Here is a 23,544-nt window from a genome sequence, read left to right as displayed (position 1 = left end):
AGATTACTATTTTAATGTGGTTGTGTGTGCTTGATAAACCTATGATACAGTGCTGAGCTATGGTAACACACATGCAACATTTTAATCAATGGCAATCATTTTAGCATGAGATACTAACAACATCTGTGCTGCTGATTGCAGACACAAGTTGAGGCTTTAGAAAAAAGAGTTTTTAGTGGTGTGTGTGTGTGTGTGTGTGTGTGTGTGTGTGTGTCTGTGTCTGTGTGTCTGTGTGTGTGTGTGTCCTTGGCCCTTGTGTGCACCCAGATTAATATGGTTTCATATTCAGTCTCTGCATAATGTATCAATGACATTTTCACATTTTCATCCCAAATTGTGCCCTTACAATACATTGTGACATTTGTGAGTTTTTGATAAATTGTTGATTTGTAGAATAGGGTTAGGATTAGGTTACTCTTACTTTTATTTTCTATAGAATAGAATGCCTTAATCAGCATTTACATACATGCACTTTAAAATGTAGGATTCCTCTAGCCCTGGCAGCAAATGTAATTTGCTGCCTCTAGGGGCGCGTCTAGATTTCTAGGCTAGGATTCCTCAACTTTTGCACAAAATCAGAGATATATGATGGTGATAGATTACTCTTACCCCTTATTTGTGTGTGTTGGTATCTATATGTATGAGAATGTGCTATTAGCATTAGCAGACATGTGTGCATAGTGTAGCCGAGGGGGTTGGACTGGAGTGCTAATTGAAGTCAGAGGAGCAGCACATTCTGGGGCTGTGCCTCAGTCCCCGTGACCAGGGCTGGCAGCTCTCCCATGGGGTGCATGAAATTGTTTTGTGCCTCCATGTGTGCTTGGCAGGGTCAGCCGAGGCCTAGAAGGCATCTCCTTCACCTCCTCAACCCTGTGTCCGCAGACGGGCAGGGAAGGATATGGGTTTGTGAGAACCAGAGCAGTTATGTTAAACTGATGATGACTATAACCTAGAACTTCAATGAATATTATCAGAAAAGCATTTCATTTTCCATTGATCTTAGGAGGACGTGCAACTGAACACAACAACACAGGAACACAATGATGAACCCTTTCTAGCGTCTGCTTTGTATATACATAGTAGGCACAACTTTGAAAGGAGCAGGGAATCAGTAAGAATTATGTTTTAAGTGCAAAATAAGAGAAAACCTGTCCCTTTCCTTAACCTATAATACAGTATGAGACCAGTGTTCCATAGGGAATGATCGGTAGTTAATCACTACACCTGGATATTTGAAATGTATCCTTTCTGTAAGTCATGCATGCATTCCTATTGTGTAGACATGTCTTGAGGTCACTGTGGCCTTGTCGTGTTATGCCTGGAGGGACAGGAGAGGACAGGGGGACTAGAGGAAGGTGCCCCTTCCTTGCCGAGTGTGGTGAGCTGGGCTTGTACAGCCCAGCAGGGCAGGAGATGAATGGCTCCGGCAGGCTGGCGCACTAAGTAATACAGCCCATGATGAATCACTGCCTTCAGTGACACCAAAATTGGAATCGTTGGGTTCAGGAGCCAAAACTAAGAGGGGGCCTCTGGCCAGCGTGAAGTCATCTGTTAAAACACCAGACCCCCGGGGCCACACAGGGTATTCCCCCTCAGCCAACAGCCAGGATTAATAGCTGCCAACAAGGCAACCAAGAGGACCCTAGTCCTCTTTAGGTGTGTGTTTTGTGTGTTTGTATTTCTGTTTGTGTATGTGTGCCTGTGTCTGTGTGTCTCTGAGTGTGTACGTCTCTTATGTACATATATACAGTGCACATATATATTCCTCACCTAAAATGGAGGCTGAATCTCTTGTGTCTGACCTGCTCACCAGGGGGAAAGCACCAGAGTAAATGCCATAGGTTTATTTTGTGTGTTTGTATGTGTGTCTCGGCAATCCGAAGGGTCAGGAAAGGCAGTGGACAATCCTTCATGTCTCTTCTCCTTTTCTGGACTGTTTTTGTACAGTGAGGGTGACGGGAAGATGCGTTCACAGTTAGGCAGCACCATGCCTCACTAAATTAACTCTCATGAGGATTTAGAAGTTCACAATCCAAACTTCTCCACATCACATTAGTCATCTCTTGTTAGTTTCCTAAATTGGTGTGAGTCAGTATATAAAGCAGTTCATGTGTTATTAAAATGTGCTCTGATGAAGTCTGGAGTAATCATACATTTGGATGATGAGGATTGTTGGTGCACACCTATTTTTAAATCTCTGTATCAGTGTGGCAGAGTAGCAAAAGGGCAAGAAGTTCTGATCCCAGTGCAGTTATTTACTGTCATTCTGATGCTCACTGGATTCTGCCCTTCATGTTAATCAGTTCTTTTAGTCTCTCTGCACTCAAATCCATTAATTCTGAATTACAGGAGTGTTATTCACAAGCTCCTCCAACACATCCAGCCCGTTGTTGTTCTTGCCTCTGTGTGTGATTGCACTAATGAAGTAGATGTAGCTTACAGTGATCTTCTCTGATTAATGATGATTCTCCTCTCTCCTGGAGTATGGCCGTAATGGGGGCCCATACATTTGCATGCATTAGGCAATCAGTGTCACATAATACTTACAATGAATACGTAAGCAAGCTTTTCCATTTCCATTGTTATGTTCGGGTGAGCTGAAATCTTGTGTTTGTTTTGCTTTCAACCAATTTAACATTTGCACAGTTTCTCTTCATAGTGGCTAAATATGTCTTGGTTTTATGTGTTCCTAGGGACACTGTATTATTCCTCTGTCCGCTCAATGAAAATAATCAAATGTCTGACACTCTGACATATGATACACTTTCATTGATGTAAACATTCTTTTTGACACCAAACAGCAACTATTCTATGTTGTTTCTCATGTTGACATGCTTCGTATTGAAGTATGGTATTATGTTTGTGGGCTCTTGTACAGTACATTAAAGAGAGGTCATCTTCACGGGTCCTTATATGATACAACTTGTGGACTAATGATTACTCTCTCAGATCTAGCCGAAGCACATACCCATCCATCCATCCATTTATTATCTCTTCAACCCTCCATCCCTCACCTGAGTGCATTGCACACTGGCCTAACCCCTGGAATGGGTGACCTGCGGAGGTCATGAGGCTCTCGGCTCCTCAATGACAGAGATTATGGGCTGGAGGCAGCGTCGGGGTGGAGGTCAGGCCGGGCCTCATCCATAACTCCCCCAAATGCCTGCTGACCTCCGAGGCCAAGGTCCGTGAGCCTGCATGGCCCTGATGTGTATAAACACGGAAACATCAATCTTTAACACCCACCATAAAAACAATACAGCCAGCACCTGTATTCCTTTTTCAGGAAAAGAAAACCTGGGATGGACATTGCAATATGTGCCTCTCATAGCTGGGTAATAACACTGTATTATTATTGATTGCCTGTAGAAATGTGCACTCACAGGGGCCTGTTCTTGGTTGTCAACCTTTAGCATTAGCATGTTAGCATCCATCACGGGGCGATTTGGCCCATGGTGGAGCCCTATTGCAGGTCCCGAATAAATGTAGCGTGACCACTGTTGAAAATGGTAAATATGTAATAAGGCCAGGCCTGCACTTCAGAGTGTCAGCTCCATCTTCACAGCACACGGTGAAGGCTTTTTTTCCCCCTTCTGCCTCGGCGGGCATTGCCACAGCTGGTCCTGAATGTTGATGGGGAGAACAGTGTTGTCTATAATACAAGGCCTGGGTGTATGTGTTTGCCGGTGACAGGTGTGAGACTCATAGACTTTATAAACATGAAGGACCATTTCACTCATCATCTCCCAACAGGCCACCGTGGCCATCATAAATCAGCCTGCTTCAGCAGAAGAGAGTCAGAGAGAGAAAAAAGAGAGAGAGAGAAAGAGAGAGAGAGGGGTGACATCAGAAAGTTGAGAGAAGGAGAGACGGGCAAAAGGAGAGCAAGGATGAATTGCAGATAGATGTCCAAGGAGGGTGAGCCTCTCCAAGAGGAAACTTGAGGCAGTGGGCTGTCTCCCCATGGGCCTCAACGCTTTTGTTCAGCTCGTAATTGGATATTAATAATATCTCCCCTCATTTAAGTGCCTTTTTTCTGTGTCCTGGTCAGCTTACATTCCAAATCCTTTTGTTTTATCTTGTACTTTTATCGTGCCTGTTCTTGGAATGTGCTCGCAATACAGTTTACCGCTTATAGCAAATGTTCAGCGGAAATGGAAATGAGAGCTCGCCTCAGTGCCCTCAAAACTTATTTAAAGAGACAGGACATTATTTATTTGTCCAAAGACATTATGTATATTTGCTTTTATGCTGACTGCCCCATGAAATTGTGACAGACTATATTTATTTTACTTGATTGGAGTCACAGAGATGGAATGAAATTTGCACTCTCATATGGAAATAGGAATGCAATTGTGTGTCTGTTTGTATAGATATCTCGTATCCATTATACTGTCTAACTGCATGTCCAGAGGCAACAATCTAATATGAAGAGGCCTGTGTTGCCATTGCCATCAGAAACTTCTTATCTGCATCTCTCTTGACTATTTTATTCACATTTCAGGATTTAGAAGCAACCAAAAACTTGCCTGTGGGCTTGTTTACAATCCAATTGTTCTTCAGAAATGAATGTTTTTTGTGTGTACTGCTACTCAGCTGAAATGCACACTATAGTCCTTGATCATGCAGGTCATGAAACTCTCAGCCAATTGTGTGATGAGAGAAAGGGATGGAAACGACTGCTGTTTCAGCGTCTGTCGCTTCTGGACGCACTGGAGACCGCAGATTAAATGAAAAATTGACTCAAGAGGCAGAGATCTCTTCACACGTGTTGAGCAAAGGCAGTGCTTTCCCCTTAACACAGAAGTCTTGTATGCGGCCACTCCGAAAATAACTGTGTGGTGTGTATTTTGGTGTTTATGCTTCAAAGGAGGTAGAGGGGGAGAGAGAGAGAGAGAGAGAGAGAGAGAGAAAGGAAGAAAGGGAGATAGATGGGGTAAGTGAGAGAGAGGTGTGGAGAGAATCAGAAGAAAGGCAAGAATAAACCGATACATGAGTCTCGCGGATGTGACTCAGATGCTCGTCACTCTTCAGAGCAGAGGAGAGGAGGGGAAGCACATCAGAAAAGAGGAGAAGAAGGAGGCTCGTCAAATGAGCCCCTCTGCACCAGTTCAGCCAGTGAGGGTTGCTAATGGCCTCCTTCAGCCCTCTGCCATTTACCTTTTCACATTTATCATTGGGGCCATTTGGGAGCCACACTGCTTTGATGGCAAGTGAAATGCAAGTCCTCTGTGGCTGGTCGCATTGATTGCATGATGATTGGGTGACATTTTTATCAAAGGTATTATATTAGTATTGGAATGCATTCACTTCTTGAATGAATGGATTAACACCCTACAATTCCTGACTCATACCTCTCCCAATATATAGGCTATATAAATAGTATAAACAACAGACCATAACCTGTGTTTCAAGAAAAAAATAAAAGGAAATGTAATAAACTAGATGTACCGCAGAGCGGTACAAAATATGACCGCCGCCCAGTCCAGCACATTTTTTCCACAAAAATAAATCATGCTGAAAGGCCTATATGATTCTAACTGTCTCACTAAATTGCATTATCCACACTCAATTCTCACTGGTATCTGCTAGACAACAAGTACCAAAAGATGATTAGTTCATAGATTTCACATGTAAAATTCATTTTATACAACCCCACCCCCCATCTTGCCTGTTCATAATTCTGAGAAATTCTTGAATTGTGTGCATGTGTGCGTGTACACGTTTATGTTTATGTGTGTGGGTGTGTGTGTGTGTGTGTGTGCGTGCGTGCTTCTATGTTTGCCTGCGTATGTGTGTTTGTGCATGCGCATGCATGCGTACATATGTCTACTGTGTGAGTATGTGTCATACGTATGATTACTGTGAATGTATGTGTGTGCGTGTGTATCTGTTTATGCACATGTGTGCACATGGAATGGGTTAACATGACCCCTGGAGGCAAACATACGGAAGAAATTGGTCATCCTAGGCCCTACGGTTCTCAAGATATTCACAGAAAACTGTGTCTGCCCTACCCTCCTTTCGGGGGGTCCAGTACAGCAGGGGGGCTACAGATCAAAACGAAAAACAATGGTTCCATGCTATCCATATGGGGTTACATGCATTGCCCACCAAGTTTTGTCTACCCCGGTCTTTCAGTGTCCCGGGAATCCTTGACGGAAATTTGGACATGCGAAAAAGAAAAAAAAGAAAAAAAATCTGACTTTGCTGCGCGGCGGTCATAATAAGTAATAAATAAGTAAAAAGAGAGCTTCAGTGAATAGGTCGGGGGAGACTTACAGGGAAAGCCTTTTAACGTGTCGTGCAAAACCTCACCGTTTTTATAATTCAAAGGAGCCTAGCACTCAGGCAATATGAGAAAGCAGCTACTCTATCTGTAAGTATCATTTATTTCTTTATATTCGCCTGACTGTGATGGACTGGATGTTTTGCTTGTTTGGTCTCTGAACATTGACTAACCAACCAGTAAGAGTGATTTCCACAGATGGGTATCAGAGCTGTGTTTTGTGTCCGTTCATGTGGACTCTATACCCAGGTTGGGTTATTAAAATCACATTTGACTTTCCTGGTTTGTTTCTGGTTGTCCTTATGTGTGTGTTTATCTGCGTGCGTGTGTGCAAGTATTGGGACGCCTGGCATTACACCCACAAGAACTTCAATGACATCCCATACTAAATCCATAGGTATTAATATGGATGACTGTCCACAGTGCACAAAGCAAGTTCCAACGTAAAGTTTAGTATAGAAGAACTTGGTGAGAGCAGGGTTGGTGAGAGCAGGGTTGCCTAAGCCATGAAATACTTACTTTGGGGATGAACTAGAGTAGACATTACGAGCCTGGTCTATTCATCCAACGTCAGTGTCTGGCGTCATAAATGCTTTTCTGGATTAATGGGAACAAATTCCCATAGACCCTCCAAAGTCTTGTGGAAAGCCTTTCCAGATGAGTAGAAGCTGTTATAATTGCAAATGGGGGACCAATTCCATGTTAATGCCTGTGGTTTTAGAATGGGAAGTTGCTGTGCAATGGCAGGCATACCAACACTTTTGTCTTTAGTGTTTGTGTCAAATGTATGTGTTAAAGGATACCATGAGTGAGAGTGAGTAGGGGAAATGAAGGAGTGAAAAGGAAATGGTAGAAATCCAAACTGTCTCCACTTTACAGGGTGCACTGTGCTGCACCATCCTGTTGATCAGTGCCTGTTCCCAGCAGGCTTTTAGTGCTCTGTTTTTTGAAAATGGCACCAATTTCACCAAAGGCCTCTTTTTTTTTCAAACACCTAATTCTCCCAGTCCCGTCTGCAGAAGAGGAAGAGCTTCCACCTCCACTCCATTTAAGAGTGTGTCGGATGAGCGCTGTCCCTGCTGCACAGACTTCTGCTCTCCCATAATGCATCATGCGCCGTGCAGCCTAATCCCTGCACAATGTTAATGCCCCACTCCCATCACTTGTTCCATGATTGGCCTTTGATAAATGCACTGGGACTTATGCAAAAGAAATAGATGTTTTTGTGCCGGTGCCAAAACCATTTAAAATCAACAGCCAGCCCTCCCAGGTCCCTTTTTTATTTCATTTAAGTTTTCACCCTTTTTGTCCCACTTAAATTGGGGGAAACACTCGCAAGGGAAATATATAATTTGATCAACCTGTGTGTGTGTATGTGTGTGTGTATGTGTGTGTGTCTGAGTGTTTTTGTGTGGTTGTGTGCATAAGCACATGGCGCGCGTGTGTGTGTGTGTGTGTAGATGGTGGTTTCCCCACCCATTCTCTTCCCTGTAGACGTACAGTGAATCATGATTATGAAAGCATGCTGCTTTACACCGTAGTAAATAGCTGGGTTCACGCGCTTAATTTGAAAGTCTCAATGTATCAACATCAAACACTTCTTTAATTGACTCAGAATCACACTTAGTGCAGTGCACAGAATTGGAAACGTGATATTATGAGCTGTCAGTTCACATTTGTCGCAATTTTGCTTTGGGATTTTCCCAAAGAAATGGAGGACAGAGCCCCAAAGGACACCGTCCGAATTACTTGTGCACACACATACGCACACACATTTCCACACGCTGCTTATTTAAAGAGGTCTTTTGCCTTTTTTGAAAAATATTTCTGTTAAGGATAAGAGTGCAATTGGAGGAAACGGGAATGCTTTAAAAACCTCATTGTGAATTAGGTCCCAAGGGATAATTCACATCGCTTAGGTGCTAATTTCACTTACATTTATTTGTCTTCATTTTATTTTGCATATTACAGTCTTCAGAGAACTCCCAGCAGAAAAGTTGCTCCCTTTCTATGTGGCTAGCTTGTTTTGTTCTGGTGCACGTTCAAGATGGCTAGGACTGCTTCAATAAAGCTCTGTTTTCATTTTGTGCGTTTTCTCCTTCTCTCCCTCTTTCTTTCCCTCCCTCACACTCCCTCTGTCGCTCTCTCTCTCTTTCTCTCTCTCTCTCTCTCTCTCCTCTATCTAATTTTCCCCAGAGCACCTTTCATTTCAGCAGTCAGACGGCTGCGTTTAAGTGAGTCCCCAGTGGCCAGGCGTCGGAAACTTATGACTAGCCATGTCTTCAGACATCACGCCGCTACCAAAGCATGGCAGGATGACAGATCGTGCCTTCAATATATAGTGACAAACAAATTAGTGCAAAGATGCTTCTCGCTGCATACCAGATGTGCTGGGCTCCATAGTATGGAACAGGCAATGAAAAAGTGTCCCTGTCCCATCTGTGCTGTCGAAGACCATCGGTGCGGCAATTTCAGCCCAACAAAGTGGAGTAAACACACGTGCCAATTACACATATAATAACGGCACACTTTCAAAATGCCTCAAAGCCTTTAAATCGTGGGTTCTTTTAGATATAGATGGAGGGGGTGGTAGAGGGAGAGAGCAGTGTGTGAGAGCAGTCTGAATAGGAACAGGAAAACATGTGTTATTGTTATTGTGAACAGAAAAACATGTGGTGTTATTTATGCTGGAGAATAGCTATCACAGTGCTGCAAAGAAGAGAGAGAGTGAGAATAGGAAAGCTGAATGTTAACAGAGATGAAAGAGACAGACACATGGTCTCAAAAATGAAGGGAATGCATGGTGGCCGTCTGGAACGGATAACCCCAAAGTGTTGCAAAGTCTCCAGCCTGAGATGAGAGGATACAAGTGGCTGGATGCTGGTCAAATTAAAAGCAAACAGCACTTCTGCCAGATGCTCCACTGGCTGTAAACACAGCCAACAGCGCAGCAGCTTTAGTCACTCTGCTGTATGTTTGCAAATAGCCTAGCCTAGATTAAAACATCATGCTTAAGACATCCCAGTTCAGCCACACTGGGCTAGTCTTGCGCAGTACTTTACACTGCTGGACAGTAATTCACAGTGGTTGCAAGAGATGAAACATTATACAAAGCAATAGTACAAAGCAATTAGCCACTATTCAATTAGAATATGACCCAACAGTATGCAAGAATTTAGTCCTTACTGAGGTAGTTTTATAGACACCTAGTTTGGTTATGATCTTAAAATTAATTTTGATAAATAAATTGTGATTGTTATGTGAAGAACAGATACACACAGCTGTGGTTCCCACTAAAGTTGCTCAGGCATTGCACTAGTCCCATGGTCCAGGACAGACCACCATGCAAAACAAAAACACTTTGCCTACATGTAAACGCAGTATCCATAAAGCATACTAAACACATTTACTAATGTTTGTAGTCTCAGGCCAAATGGGTTGAGATAAGAAGCCTCTTCATGTCTCAGCCCAAGTCCAATTTTTTAGTTAAACTTTTTCTTCTCAGTCTATTCTTGTCTCACAAGGATCCCTCAGGAGAAACAGGTGAGATCTCATTTCAAATTGTGCTCTTCTCTGGGACTTGTCAGCCACCCCAGGAAGTAAACAAAACACAGTTGTGTTAGTTGCATGAATTCTACTTATGTTAAATATTTTAAATGAATCACAAAAATGATTGTGTTAATTTTATCAAAATATACAACTGGCATAGGTTTAGGATTCAGATGATGATCACAGTGACCAATCATTAAAATGCAGTCTGAAGTACTAACAATCAATCAAAGAGTTGGAATATATTTTGGCCAACATAATTAACATAATTTCATCGTTAGCAAGCTCCCTCTTATTACTTAATAAATCCATCACTCCCATGAAGTGTAGATGTATTTTCTCTCTCTCTCTCTCTCTCTCTCTCTCTCTCTCTCTCTGCCATAACACATACATACGCACAGAAAAAGAGAGGCACCCAATCAATTTTTCTCTCCTGAAATGTGTTGAATTTCTTGCCCACACCTTTAGATGAGAAGGCCAATGTGCTGTTAGGGCAGTCAGCTTGGTCTTGTCCTGGTGCCCTCATTTTCCATTTTGTTTGTGTGTGAGGGTGTGTGTGCATTGGGGGGAGGGGGTCAAAACTTTCCCAATGTGTTATCACAATTTTGTTATATGTTATAAGCTATTTAAAGCCACCCACAGCTACAGTAGTTGCATTATCAGAGAACACTGCACCTCACACCGTTGCGTTTAGCTAGCTTGTCATCCTAGTATGAGTGGATGACAGCGTCCATGAATATTCAGGGAATTTTTTGCGAGAGAAAAAAAATACAATGATATGAAGTAGAATAAAGTGCAAATCACAATTTGTAGATTTAATCAAACACATGCTGAGTGGCTTTTGAATATGTTATGCTGAATTTATGGCAGAGAATCCAAAAATACTTTCAGGACTTTGTGTTGGTATATATCTCTCCAGTCTGTCTCTATTTCTCAAACTCTTTTTCTCTATACCATACTTTCTCACACCCAGTTTCTTTCACACACTCCCTGTTGCTTTCTGTTTCTATGTATATTCTGTATTCTGTGTAGCCTTTCTTTCGGAGTGTGTACACTTGCACATTCTAGAGCCGTCATTGTTATTTTGGTTCCAGGGAGAAGCCGGAGTCGAGAATGTTGCAGCTCAGGAGAAATGGAGAAACACATGATGCCACATTTATCTATTTTCTACACTGCCGTCATGCCACAAAGCACATCAGAAAACAGGCACAATGAAAAGCTTTTTAGGTCTGCAAGACGAAAGCTTTCCCCAACACCTGTTTCCAGTGAGAGCTCTTCAGATCGCGCCAGCGCGTTACTGTGGGGCGGGGGGGTGGGGGGGGTGCTGTGTGACAGTTGGCCTCAACTCTGACTTGGCTGCGTTGACACGGTAATGTGTTTCTATGAGAGTGCTCCATTTCACAGGGCCCTCTTATGCCAGAGCAGGAAGCACTCGGAGTATAATAATTATTGAAGGATAGAACGTGGCCGGGCTTTTGCGCAGCTTCTCTCCCTACTCACTTGCAGGTCTGAGCATTTCTATGGCTCTCAGACCCTTGACAAGCAGGTCAGTGGTGGAGTGGCCTCTCGAGTTCATTACGAGCACCATATCAATCCACTCAGCCCTGTAGTCATTAACACCCACACGCGCTACCTCCGAGCCTCTCCTCTCCTCACCTCCTCCTCCCCTCCGGCCGGCCGCAGGGCCAGAGCTTTACGATGCACATGCTGCAGTGGCTCATATGCCTGGTTTTATTTCTTGTATTAATCTCCCATCAGTCATAATGTCTTTCGAAGTGTTTTTTTTTTCTTCTTCTTCTTCTGTGACTGGGGGCGTCCATTTGTTCATCTAATTGAAGCGGACACTCACTGAGGAGCGTAGGGGGGCTGTAATGGCATCCATAATGACTAGCAGGCTGACTTTCACCCCAGACTGCACGGACAAGAGCGCGCCCGCCCCGGCATTTACTGTTAGGTAGGCGAAACAGTGCTTGCGAGCGGGTACCCGGCACGTGGCTGTGATTTCATTACGCTAATTCAATCATGCTTCGGGGCCCGCACCAAAAAATTCGGACGGTTTTTCTCTGGACGCCCAGACTGGGCAGCAGCAGTGGACTGTGTGGGAGTGTGAGATTAGGACCTATGCCCACGCGCGGCTGGTCATCTCCGAGCCCGCTGCCGCCCCCCTCTGTCCTTGGCAGTGAGTGAGGGAAACACATGTGAAGCAGATGGTGCATCTCTCTCTGTCCTCTGTCCCGCTAATCAGGTGCTAAATATCCACCCGTCTGCTCTTTCTAACCACCCCCCCCCCCCCCACCCCCTATTAAAAAATAAACACTATGCCATGCTGGCGCCGCTTCCTGTATCTCACCCCTGTCAGTGCGAGAGGCGGGAAAGAGACAGCCGCTCTCAGAAAAGTCACGATAAGAAAGAGGAGGGAGCGTGTACCAAACGCCTTCTCAAATATGAACTCTTCCTTTCTCTGGGTTCAGATTGGGTCCTTGTTTCGTGAGCATGTGGTTTAATGGGATTGGTGGGCTGGAGGTGTATACATGCATTTACCCTGTCAGCCTCTCAGCAGCTAGCAGCATGTTAAAGTGTGTGTGTGTGTGTGGGGGGGGGGGGGGGGGGTTGTGTGAGTCCCAGGCTGTGCCCGGCCGCTGTGTTGGGGATGTGGAGGAGCGGTGGGGTGACAGGATTGGGCTCATTACCTTTCCCTCGGTGACCGCCGAGGAGCAGGCAGCCCTTATCCCCTCTGCATCTCCCCGTACAATACAACTGCCATCCGGCTGTGCCTGGGCCCTTAACCTGCTTTTTCTTATCCCCCTTTTGTTCTGTCAGAATGAATGAGCCCGACTCCCAGACACCAAGCCACAGCGCCACAGATTGGTTTAGCCAACTCAAAAAGCAGCGCTTTCACATTTGTTAGATCCAATAGGCTTTATTTCTTCGCCTGAGTGAGTGACTCAGACAGGAAGTCAAAGTGCTCAGGGGCAAGGTGATGTAACGCCCCCCCCACCACCCCACCACCACCACCACCACCTCACCGCCCCACCTCTCGATAAAACAGTGACAGAGAGCATTTGGCTCCGCTGCTGTCGCCAGGCGTTTCATTGAGCTTTGTTTTGTATTGCCTGCTTGTCACGTTGTCTCTAACAAAGGATCCAGCAGGAGAAATCTCGGCTCAGATTGTTCTTTGGCTCGACACCTTAGGCAACAATCAATGGCTATTAATATTGCAGTGCTTTTAAATTACTCTGGGACTTGTAATCATGTCCAAACTCTGCTATAGTTTGTGCTCTAGCAAGCAAATCCAACTCAATCTTGATGTACTGGACAAAAAACATTTTTATAAGCATACTTCTGATTTGTATTTGATGTGGAAAAATCACAGTACTGGGGTCTTTTCAGGGCTTTGCTTTAGGATTCAGCCCATGTGTGGGACATGGTAGGGCTTACTCCTGTATGCTATCAAAGTGGTCTGAGTTCACCAGCTGACAAAAAATAAGACGAGCGTCAAACAAAGAAAGTTGGAGGCAGGATAGAGTGATGCACTCTTTACTGACTGACATTCAATTCAACTGGTTGCAGTGTGTGACCTAGAAATTCACTGACTTTTTTATTCGAACAAGGCTGAGTCGCTCACCCTTTGCTTCTAACTTACACATGGGTGCTTGCACACATACACACACACACACAGGCACACACACACACACATACACAGGCACACACATACGCTGACCATGTCTGGATAGAAAAAATAATTGGATTTCTAGCTCTTATCTCACTCAACACATTACAAGTTGTCAAAATCCCCACTGCCTTGGCTTGGTCACGTTCCTATAGCAGCGAGAGGATTTCTTAAGGTTGACTGATAGGTGGGTTTCATTTTAAATTCAGTATTATTGCTAACACAGTCTACTCTACCTCTCCGCGCATGTCCCGGACCCTCACGTTTGAATGCCTTCTTGGGCCAAACAATAGTCCTTTCTCGGTCAGCAGTTGCTTATCCCAGCATCTGTCTCAGGCTGATCTGTTTGAGATGGGCACCGGGCCCTCCAAATCAATCCCAATGATTATGCTCTCCAAGTGCGTGTAGACCTGCAGTTCTCCAGTGCTCTGTTATCAGGTTGATGGTGTCACTTTGCCAGCACCACCACAGCTCTCCTGGTTCAGTGCACTAGGCTGGTGAGCAGAGAGCCTGGAGATGATGGGAGAGACCCAAAGGCATGATGTGATGAAGGGAATAAATAATACATTTACGTGTTTTTTTCTTTTTCTTATAAAACATTAAACTAATGACGGAACCCTCCGGTTGCTGAACATGACATGTTATTCCCACCGAGACAGGGTTTCAAAACTCAATTTCGAAGACAGGAACTAAAATTCAGATGTAGCGCCTCATTCCGCATATCATTTTAGGATTTGATGATGTAGTCTATACCTGTTATTAAAGCTGATGTGGTAATGGTCTCTCTGTGTGAAAAGTCATTGTGAGACTATACTCTTTTCTAGCCCACGTAAATGTGTGTGGTTTTTTTTTTCTCTCGAATCAGTTAGTTGAGCAGCTGCAGTCAAGGGCTGCTAATCACACAATTAGGTCAAATGTAAATGGTTGTTTGCTTTTATTTATTTATATTTGTTGTTCTCCGATGCTCTATCTTTAGTCCATGTGTTCTAAATTATTCTGAATCATGGTGGGACTCCAGGCCATCTGGTCTTGCCTGGAGCTTTGTCCGTACCCTTCTCCCCACGCTGGTGTGCTAGTCGCAGCTCACGCGTGGCATGTTGCTCATAGTTTCAGGTCATCCTGTGCCGTTGATGTGCCCCTCAAGTCCATCGACAGATAACCCTCTGCTCCTCCTTTCCTTATTTTCTGCTTCGCTTTCTTCTCTCCTCTATCTTCGGTCGTTCGCTCTTGTTCCTCGCTCTCCAAGCACATTACGAGTATTGATCATTAAATGATGGTGGTGGTGAGGAGGATGTAATTACTGGGGCTGCCTGTCCTGTCAATGCTGTTCAGTCTGGGCTGAGTCCAACAGAGCAAGCCAGGGCCCTAATAAGGGAATGTGCTGTAAACATCAGACATATGTACGTACACACACACACACACACACACGTGCGTGCACGCACACACGCTGGCATGCATAGACACATTACACACCTGGAGACATTAGGGACTAAGAGAATGTATCTTCCTCAACAGTGAGTTGGTGTTCAATTTTGTGCAAGCTTATTTAGACACTTGTGCTTTAGACATGAGTGTGACATTGAGTACTATAGATTTAAACTACAATTTCATATCTTCTGTAGAGACCATTTTTTTGTAGATAAAAACTTGGTTTAAATTTCCTTTCTCCCTTCCTAAATCTGGATTCTGACTTGTGCTCAACACTATAATGCACACCAGATGAATTACAGTGGTGTAGAAATCATCACAGTTAAAACAGTCTGAGCCTACCAGCCATCCAAGCCCTTTCTGTTTTCATAGGCTTTATGGTCACCACTCAGTCATCAATGTTAACATCAAAACACAGATTCTGAATGCATTTCTAATGTTATAGCCCAGGAGGAGTAGAGCCGTTATCATTTTTTATTCACGTGCCCCATTTTTCATTCACGTGCCCCATTTTTTATTCACGTGGCCAGCCTGGTCCCTTAAGATTTGTGCCTCCTCAGAATGTCAAAAAGAGAACTTGCATCTGCACAGGATCTCCCACTGTGGTTTGCTCCACGCTCACCCTAACACTGGTGTTTGTCTCTGTTAATGTGTTTCAGAGCGAGTTGGCAGCATGCTGTCAGCATTGATCGCTCCCTTCAAGTACATGAGCCCTGGGACTACCAGCACGGAGGACGAGGACAGTTTAAGTAAGTCGTGAGACTGTGCGAATGGAACACCATTGCACACATGGTCACAAATCAAAGCCAACTGAAGGGTTCCCTGTCACAATACAACATGTCTAAGCAGATGCACTGGAATTTGCCTGCACACCACGACTAGGAGTTCTCCACTCACTGGAATGCATGGAGGCAGAAAGAGATAATGGTGAAGTCATGTTCTTTAGCTTCTCATCGGGTGAAGTTGTTCTGAGAAGAGACGTGGCATTTCTCACTAAAGGTGCTGTGTCTCTTCCCCTCAGGAAACCTCAGTGCTTAAGTCACTGAATGTGTCAAAGTGATAAACTGAAATATTTTACCTTAGTTTCTCGTTCTGAAACACTAACTTAATAAAAAATAGCAGAATAAAATCAGCACCCCCACAGATAATAGCTCCTTTCAAGCTAAATTAAAAGCACCAGTAATGGTGAGTGGCGCTAACCTTATGCTTTATGCATTAACCCTTTTGCCCACATGATTTCTGTCAAGCTTTGAACATCCCTGCATTGCCCCCTGAGCACTCCCATTTGTTCCTGATAAGTGCACCATTTTCATGACCCCAATTGCTCCACTATTTTCCACCCCTCGAACTGGCAGGGCTCAGAGCCCGTATAGCTGTCTGGGGTCGTGCCCAACAGCAGCCGCAAAACTGTGCTCCTCTCCTCGCCTCGCAGCACCCATAAGCCGCCCCAGTATCCCCCATTACATCAGGGATTGCTGCTTTGCATTGAATACAGGGAAGAAATCACACCCACTCTCCGCCAAGGACTCCAAGCCAATTTTGCAGCAGATTACCGAGTGATTTGCCAGATAATGTCCCATTTGAGAGGATTTGTACTCAGATTTTTAAAACACTTAAATAAGATGGCCTTTCTTAGCATGAACTTTGGGAGATGTTGCAGCTGATGGTGGATCTGTTTTTCATTACCATATCATTGTGAATCAACTGACTGGATTTGCACTGAGCATATAATGGAAGAGATTACAGATCTCGGTAAAAAAAGAGACATACATATTCTGGTGCTGAGCTTATGGCTGAAACCATCTGCATATTCACAGACCAGTCCAGCCCTCAGACCCAGGACAAGAACAATGTATTGTATTGTATTATATTGTATTATATATAATATTATATTATATTATATTATATTATATTGCTCAACATTATACTATATTACATCCTTTTTTCTTGTCTATTTCATCCAATAGGCACAAGCAGTGCTGAAGTCAAGGAGAACCGTAATGTGGGCAATCTGGAGGATCGTGTCATTGGTTCCTCTGAGCGCCAGTCCTCACTGTTCCAGACGGAGCGCCGGCCCTCCCGCAGTGGCGCCTCTGGGCTGAAGAGGAAACGTCCCCTGGAGGAGGAAAACCACGGCCGCCTGTGTCGCCCGCGGCCCGTCTACCCCCGCAGAGCCGCGTGCCCGTGGTCAGACGCCCCCAAGAACGCGCTGGTCCAGCTGAACGAGCTGCGGCCGGGCCTGCAGTACAGGCTGGTGTCGCAGACGGGCCCCGTGCATGCGCCGCTTTTCACCATTGCCGTGGAGGTCAACGGCCTGAGTTTCGAGGGCACCGGACCCACCAAGAAGAAGGCCAAGATGCGGGCGGCCGAGCTGGCCCTGCGCTCCTTCGTCCAGTTCCCCAACGCCCCCCAGGCCCACTCCGCAATGGGCGCCCTAAGTAGCCCGCCCACAGACTTTACCTCTGACCAGACGCCGGACTGTCCCGACCCTCTTTTCAGAGGGTTTGAGCCGACGGCGACTCCCATCACCTCAACCTCATCTTCCTCCTCGTCCAGTCACGGTGGGGTGACCGGCGACGGCCTCGCGCTGTGTCGGTCGGTAGCTGAGAGCGAGCTGCTCTCGGGGGCCCTGCAGAGGCACGGTCGGCTGCTCCGGCACACGCTGGACCTCATGGCTCAGGCGCGGCAGCGCTTCGGCCCGTGCCGCTCCCCCATCGCCGCTGACCCCCAGAAGAGCCCGGTGACACTGCTCGGGGAGCTGAGGCCGGGCCTGCGCTACGCCTGCCTCGCCGAGCGGACAGAGATGCCCGTGTCGTCGTCGCAGCGGGGTCGCGTGCGCAACAGCGCCAGCGGCGGCAGCTTCATCATGGCGCTGCGTGTGGACGGCCGCGTTTTCGAGGGCTGCGGGCGCAGCAAGAAGCTGGCCAAGAACCAGGCGGCGCGCTGTGCCCTGCAGGCACTCTTCAACATCAGGCTGGCACCTGAGGGGAGAGCAGGCATCCAGCCCAGCAGGAATAAGTGCCCTCATTTGCCCCAGGTGAGAGATGCCAGCTTGGTTGCTGGCAGCCCACTCCTCCCCCTCCATCCTTCTGCTGGGCCATAATAGCTGCAGCAGCGGGGAATGCTGGGACTTAATTAAGAGGGTGGAGATGGAGCAGTAGGGTGGGATGGGCAGGGCAGAGGGATTATGGGCTGGCAGGCAACGGGCAGAGCAAGGATGGCAAGAGGGTGGATTTTAGGGTGGGGGGAATTGGGTAAGCAGAGTATTCACTTAGGTGGAGACAAAGGGTGTCAGGGTGTGTGTGTGTGTGTGTGTGTGTGTGTGTGTGTGCGTGCGTGCGTGCGTGCGTGCGTGTTTGTGTGTGTGTGTGTGTGTGTGTGCATGTCGCTCTCTGTGTACATTTTGGATTGGCGAGGCCAGGGGTAAACAGTATCTGCTCAGTGATCTATTCAGATGGAAAAGGTTGCAAATGAACCAAATTATCGTCCTTGTGTCGTTGACTCAGGAGAAAACAGCCATACTCCTGAAATGAGGTTTTCTCCGTCCCCGTGATTATAGAGCTATAATTGCACAAGTATTGTAATTTTGCGCAATCTCTTGTTTCCTCATGTGTGGAATCACAGTGTCTATAAACATTAATTTAATCTGTTGCCCAAAGGAGATAGAAAGGTGAAAGGCAAATCAACAAACATACTAACCCATTCCCCTTACTTAGTCAAATACATAAATAGCAATCAAGTTGGGAAATGGAATTTTAAGGGGATTGCAAAGTGACACTTTCAGATGAATTTCCTGAAGGTTCACAAAGCCAATGTCACAGCAGTTTTTAAAGTGGGTATGATGTCATTTATATGACATAAATCTGGGCCATATTTTGTGCCAGTAATGTCTTAATCAAAGATATCACAATATTGTTTCAATCAGGGGCGATTCTAGATCTAGAGCTTTGAGGCCCCCAACAGGCCCCCAACTCCCAATACATAAAAAAAAAAATAATGTGCGCGCAATATGAAATAAATGGCTAGCCTAGGGGTAGGCTACAAGCTTCAAATCATTATTGTCACTGTCATACTGTAGGACCAGCACTTTCTCCCTCAATTGTTGCAGCCACTATCCACACATAGGCATAAGTAGGCCTATACTCACTGCATGAATTTAATAGGCTTTCCTACTAACACAAGGGAAGCTTATTTTTAGTCAAAATTGAGATATCCCTCCCAGGCAAGGGTCATATAGTCATCCTGGCAATACAGCAGTTCTTTGTAGCTTAAATAGCCTACTAAAGCCTTCATACTGACTTTTGGTGATAATTTCCAAATGTAGCCTATAATAATCTGCACAGAATCAGAGTATATTATAGGCTACTCTGATTCTGTATAGATTATTATAGGCTACATTTGCAAATGCAGCAAACTTATTTAAGTTTGCCATTAAACCATAGATCAAATCACAGCACTGGCTACCAACATAATGTTACCATTAATGTAGGCAATTATCATACCTCCCTCCTCATCCTCCTCATCTCTCCTCACTGTTCCTCTCCCTCTGTTCAGGAAGAATTTTCTGATGTCCATCTCTGAATAGTTTATCAGAAGGCTATGTTTAGTTTTACAGTAGGTCAGCTTCACAAACAGTATAGGCTACTTTTACAGGACTCTCTCTACAGTATACGTAAATCATTATTAATTCTCCGCATGTGTGCATGCAGCCTACGCATGGTGTGAGTCTGTGTGTGAGGGAGAGAGCACAAGCTGGTAAACTGTTGCTAAATTTAGGCTACAATGACGCTAAGCATTGAAAAACAGATGCTAATTATGTGGGCAACATTCTGAAACAGCGATCAACTTGTAATTTTTTCTTTCAAACAAGTTGTGAATTTGTTGTAACGTTAAAACAGGGGACGACTTACTCTGCGCTCAAAGTGATGTGATGAGCTCCAGCCGTTTCCACTGTACAACGAAACACTCGGAAGAATCATGTGAACGATTTTCATTGGTTGTTGCGTTCAATCTTACCCAGCTACAGAGGTCCTATTTCCTGATTGGCTATTATGCCCCCTTTCTTTTTTTCCTTATTTATTTTTATTGGCTGGTAAGTGACAGGCTCGAGTCATGACTAAAGCAGGCACGGAGATGCGCTCATGAATTGCGTTTCCAGCGAGAGCAGCGCTAGAATTTTACTGGGGCACTGGAGACTTTTACTAAGGCACGTGCCCCAGTGAATAAGGTCTAGTGACGCCCCTGGTTTCAATACATTTTTATAATTTGCGTTGATGTAACATAATGTAGATTTCATACCTAGAATGTTACTACTACAATCCCCATAAGGATGGCAGTCATTCATTAAGACACTAGCCTGACTATGTAGTGATCAGTAAGTACTTTCCTCAACTGAGGCACAAAGCAGCAATTATTTATCATCATTCAGCCCTGATTGGCAAACTGATGCACTGATCATCACTCCCAGAGCTCTGCCTTCTCCTCCAAGATGATTTGATGAGGCACTTTTAGTGGTACACAGAGGACCGTCACTGTCACTGGAGTAGTCTCATTTATGCAAAAAAGGAAGTGTGAACAACTTTCTGCATAAAGAGTGCAGTGGCAACATAGTGGCAAATTTAATATAGATGCCTCTTCAGCACTGGGAAATCTAATAACCTGCAAAACAAGTGCACAAATTCCTTTTGATTTATTTGTTGAGGAAGAATGTTTTTTTTGTTTCTATTGTTATGTATTTTGTTAACCCAAAGCATCAGTGCAGATGCAGAAAGGAATTTGGTCTGTTGTGAAATTCGTATGGAAATCCTCCTCCACCTCCTGCCTCCTCCAGACGAGCGGCCATGTTTCTGGCTGTGCGCTGCTCTCTGGCTGTTGGTGAATGGGTCTGGGTGTGTCGGCGCGGCACAGCGCAGTGCAGCCCTGGAGGATTGATCCTACAGAGAGTGTATGCGTCGCCGAGTGCGCTATCTCACGCCCAATGTCATATTAACATTCCCCTCTCGCCCGAGAGGAGCAGACAGCCCAAATGTTGTCCTTCCCTCTGAACAACATCAACCCAACAACCTGCTTGTGTCTGCCCGGGAGAAAGTTTTCTTTCTCTCCCCTTCCGCCACGCCGTTTAAAGGGATTTGAGGAGGATTTGCCTCACCGCTTTAGTTCCAGAAAAGCGCTCGCTTGTGGAAATTCTTGAAAGTCAGACTGCAGTGTCTGCTGTCGAGTCATTTTTGAAGTGGTGAAGGACACACACACTTGCACACACACACGCACACACACACACACACACACACATACACACACACACACACACACACACACACACACACACACATTCACACACTCACATCAAACACAAAAGTTCCCCCTGATGCTACAGGAGATCATCTGAAATGGGCTATTAAACGTGTCCAATATCTGTTACTCTGTGGGAGTGTTTGAACACTTGTATAGACAAGTTGTTTTTGTATGTGTGTGTGTGTGTGTGTGTGTGTGTGTGTGTGTGTGTGTGTGTGTGTGTGTGTGTGTGCAAAGATTTGTGAGTCTGTTGCTGTTTCTGTGGACCTCACTCCCGACCCATGGCTGTAAGATGTGAGAGCAGGGTGGGGATTTGGTGCCAGTCTTGGCCCAGAGGGTCTTATGCCACTGCTGTGCCAAGTCTGCCAGTGGCTCTCCGTTATCAAGGCCCTGCATCGCTCCCTGATCTCTACAGCCCTTGTGCTCGACCTGCCCCTGGCCCCATGGCTGTGCTAGCTCTTTGTTATTGCAAATATTGCTGTTTGTTTTGCTTTTTTTTTGTAGATGTCCGTATTTTCTAAATTTGAGCACATTGTATTCTGCATGCAGAATTAGTATCACAGTCTTGTGCTATCAAATGGTGAAAGGCAGTACAGGCTGGCATGTTAGGCTTGGTGACATGTGTTATGGTATCCAGAGATATGAAAGGGGAATAAGGGAATGCAGATAGAAAGAAAGAGATGGAGAGAGAGATGAAAAGCAAAGGGTCACCTTCACTAGGGTGTAGGAAGGACAGCCAGGGCCTCCGTTGGGGGAGTGTTTCAGGCAGGGCTGGAATACTCTCCAGGAGGGACAGCGGTGGCCACGCGAGTTGCCCCAGGCAGGCTGCCTCCCACAATAACTCTCTTCACACAGCCCCTCAGCCTGCTGGAAATGACAAAGCCAACCTGAATCCAACATGCAAACACACATACATACACGCATCTGTGTGAATATGTAAATATGTTTAATATGTATTTATATATCAACATAGATACCAGTGTACTGAGAGCTAATGGGCATTTAAATGCACTATAAACATTGCCATCTGCTCGGAATGTCCTGCTACTCCGTGCTGTGGCATTGATTGTGCTGTGGCATATCTGTGCATCTAAACTGTGCCTATGAAGTGCTCAAAGTCTCCGGCACGCCGCAGCATCCGTCGAGCCCATTGTGATTTGGTGTGAGCGCGCTGGCCGCATTACAGAATGGAAAGATTACCCTTGCATTTCCGAGGTTGATTGGCCACTTAATCTCTCTGCACAGTGACAAATATCTCCACCGTTGCCAAGTCAACAGGAAAAAGCCTTTACAGAATATACATCGGGTGGCGCAACGGGGCTCACAAACAGCTGAAGGACGCCGTGGAGGTCATCAGGCCGTGCCACCGAGAAGGGCAGCACAATCATCCTAACCCTGCCTCTCTCCTGACCTTGGATCAGTGATGATGTGAATAAGGAGATGGCAGCGAGGCGCAGAATCACAATTAGGGGAGGGTAATGAAGAGAGCACAGGTGGGGAGTGCAGAGTTCCATGGGTCTCTGGCATTTCTCTGGCTGTCTATAGATGTGTGTGTGTGTGGAGAAAATCAGCAGCTGATCGAAGGGCTCTTTGAAGTGGGAACCACAAAATTGCAAGCTAATGCAGATACAGTTTCAGTGACAAAAGGATTGGAAATGAGAGTAAATGCATTTATATATTTATTTGTTTATTTATTTGTTTACTTATTTACCCATCTATTTATTCTAACTTATCAGCATCCATACTTGCGGGCAGTTTTGATGCAGTCCAGGTCTCGCGGTCTATTACATATGAGTGTTAAGATCATTTACAACCTTTCAGATGCACCTTTCAGCTCCTTGAGTCCACATAAGGTGTTCATTGGCTCCGAGTAATTCAGCATGGTAATTTGTTACTCACAGCGAATTAGGTTTCATTCCTGAACACATGAAGGTCACCCCGTCTGCAGGAAGCTATTTTACTGATTTGTTGTTGTTTCTTTTTTTTGTAAACCTTTATTTTTACCAACACAAACAGCCTCCTCAGCCTCCGCAACAACCATGAAGCACAAATCATTAATTGATATCAGCACAGAAGATGAGGGATGGGGGGGGGGGTGGGGGGCATGGAGTGCCATGATTTCAGAGAAATAGAAATTCAGTCACAGTGCAAGGTGTGAAAAACAGATTATAACAAAATTGATTAGCACCCCTCCGGGTGTGGAATATTTGGCGCAGAGTATGCAGCATTTTGTTGTTTGAGTGTGTGTGTGTGTGTGTGTGTGTGTGTGTGTGTGTCTTTGTGTGTTTGTGTTTGTGTGTGTGTGTGTGTGTGTGTG

At 45.2% G+C, this 23,544-nt stretch overlaps 1 protein-coding gene across 1 annotated transcript in view; it reads left to right on the top strand.

Annotated features, from left to right (window-relative positions):
* adarb2 (adenosine deaminase RNA specific B2 (inactive)) overlaps positions 1-23,544 on the top strand; it is a 121,564-nt gene that overhangs the window by 60,770 nt on the left and 37,250 nt on the right. The window contains exons 2-3 of the mRNA XM_042068505.1: positions 15,596-15,685; positions 16,904-17,973. Of these exons, the coding sequence (XP_041924439.1) occupies positions 15,596-15,685; positions 16,904-17,973 (1,160 nt within the window). The remainder of the gene's footprint in view (positions 1-15,595; positions 15,686-16,903; positions 17,974-23,544) is intronic.

The sequence above is a fragment of the Alosa sapidissima genome, chromosome 17 (assembly GCF_018492685.1).
Source record: "Alosa sapidissima isolate fAloSap1 chromosome 17, fAloSap1.pri, whole genome shotgun sequence".
Taxonomy (NCBI): Eukaryota; Metazoa; Chordata; class Actinopteri; order Clupeiformes; family Clupeidae; genus Alosa; species Alosa sapidissima.
The sequence above is the reverse complement of the archived record's forward strand: the minus strand, read 5'-3'. Positions and strand labels throughout refer to the sequence as shown.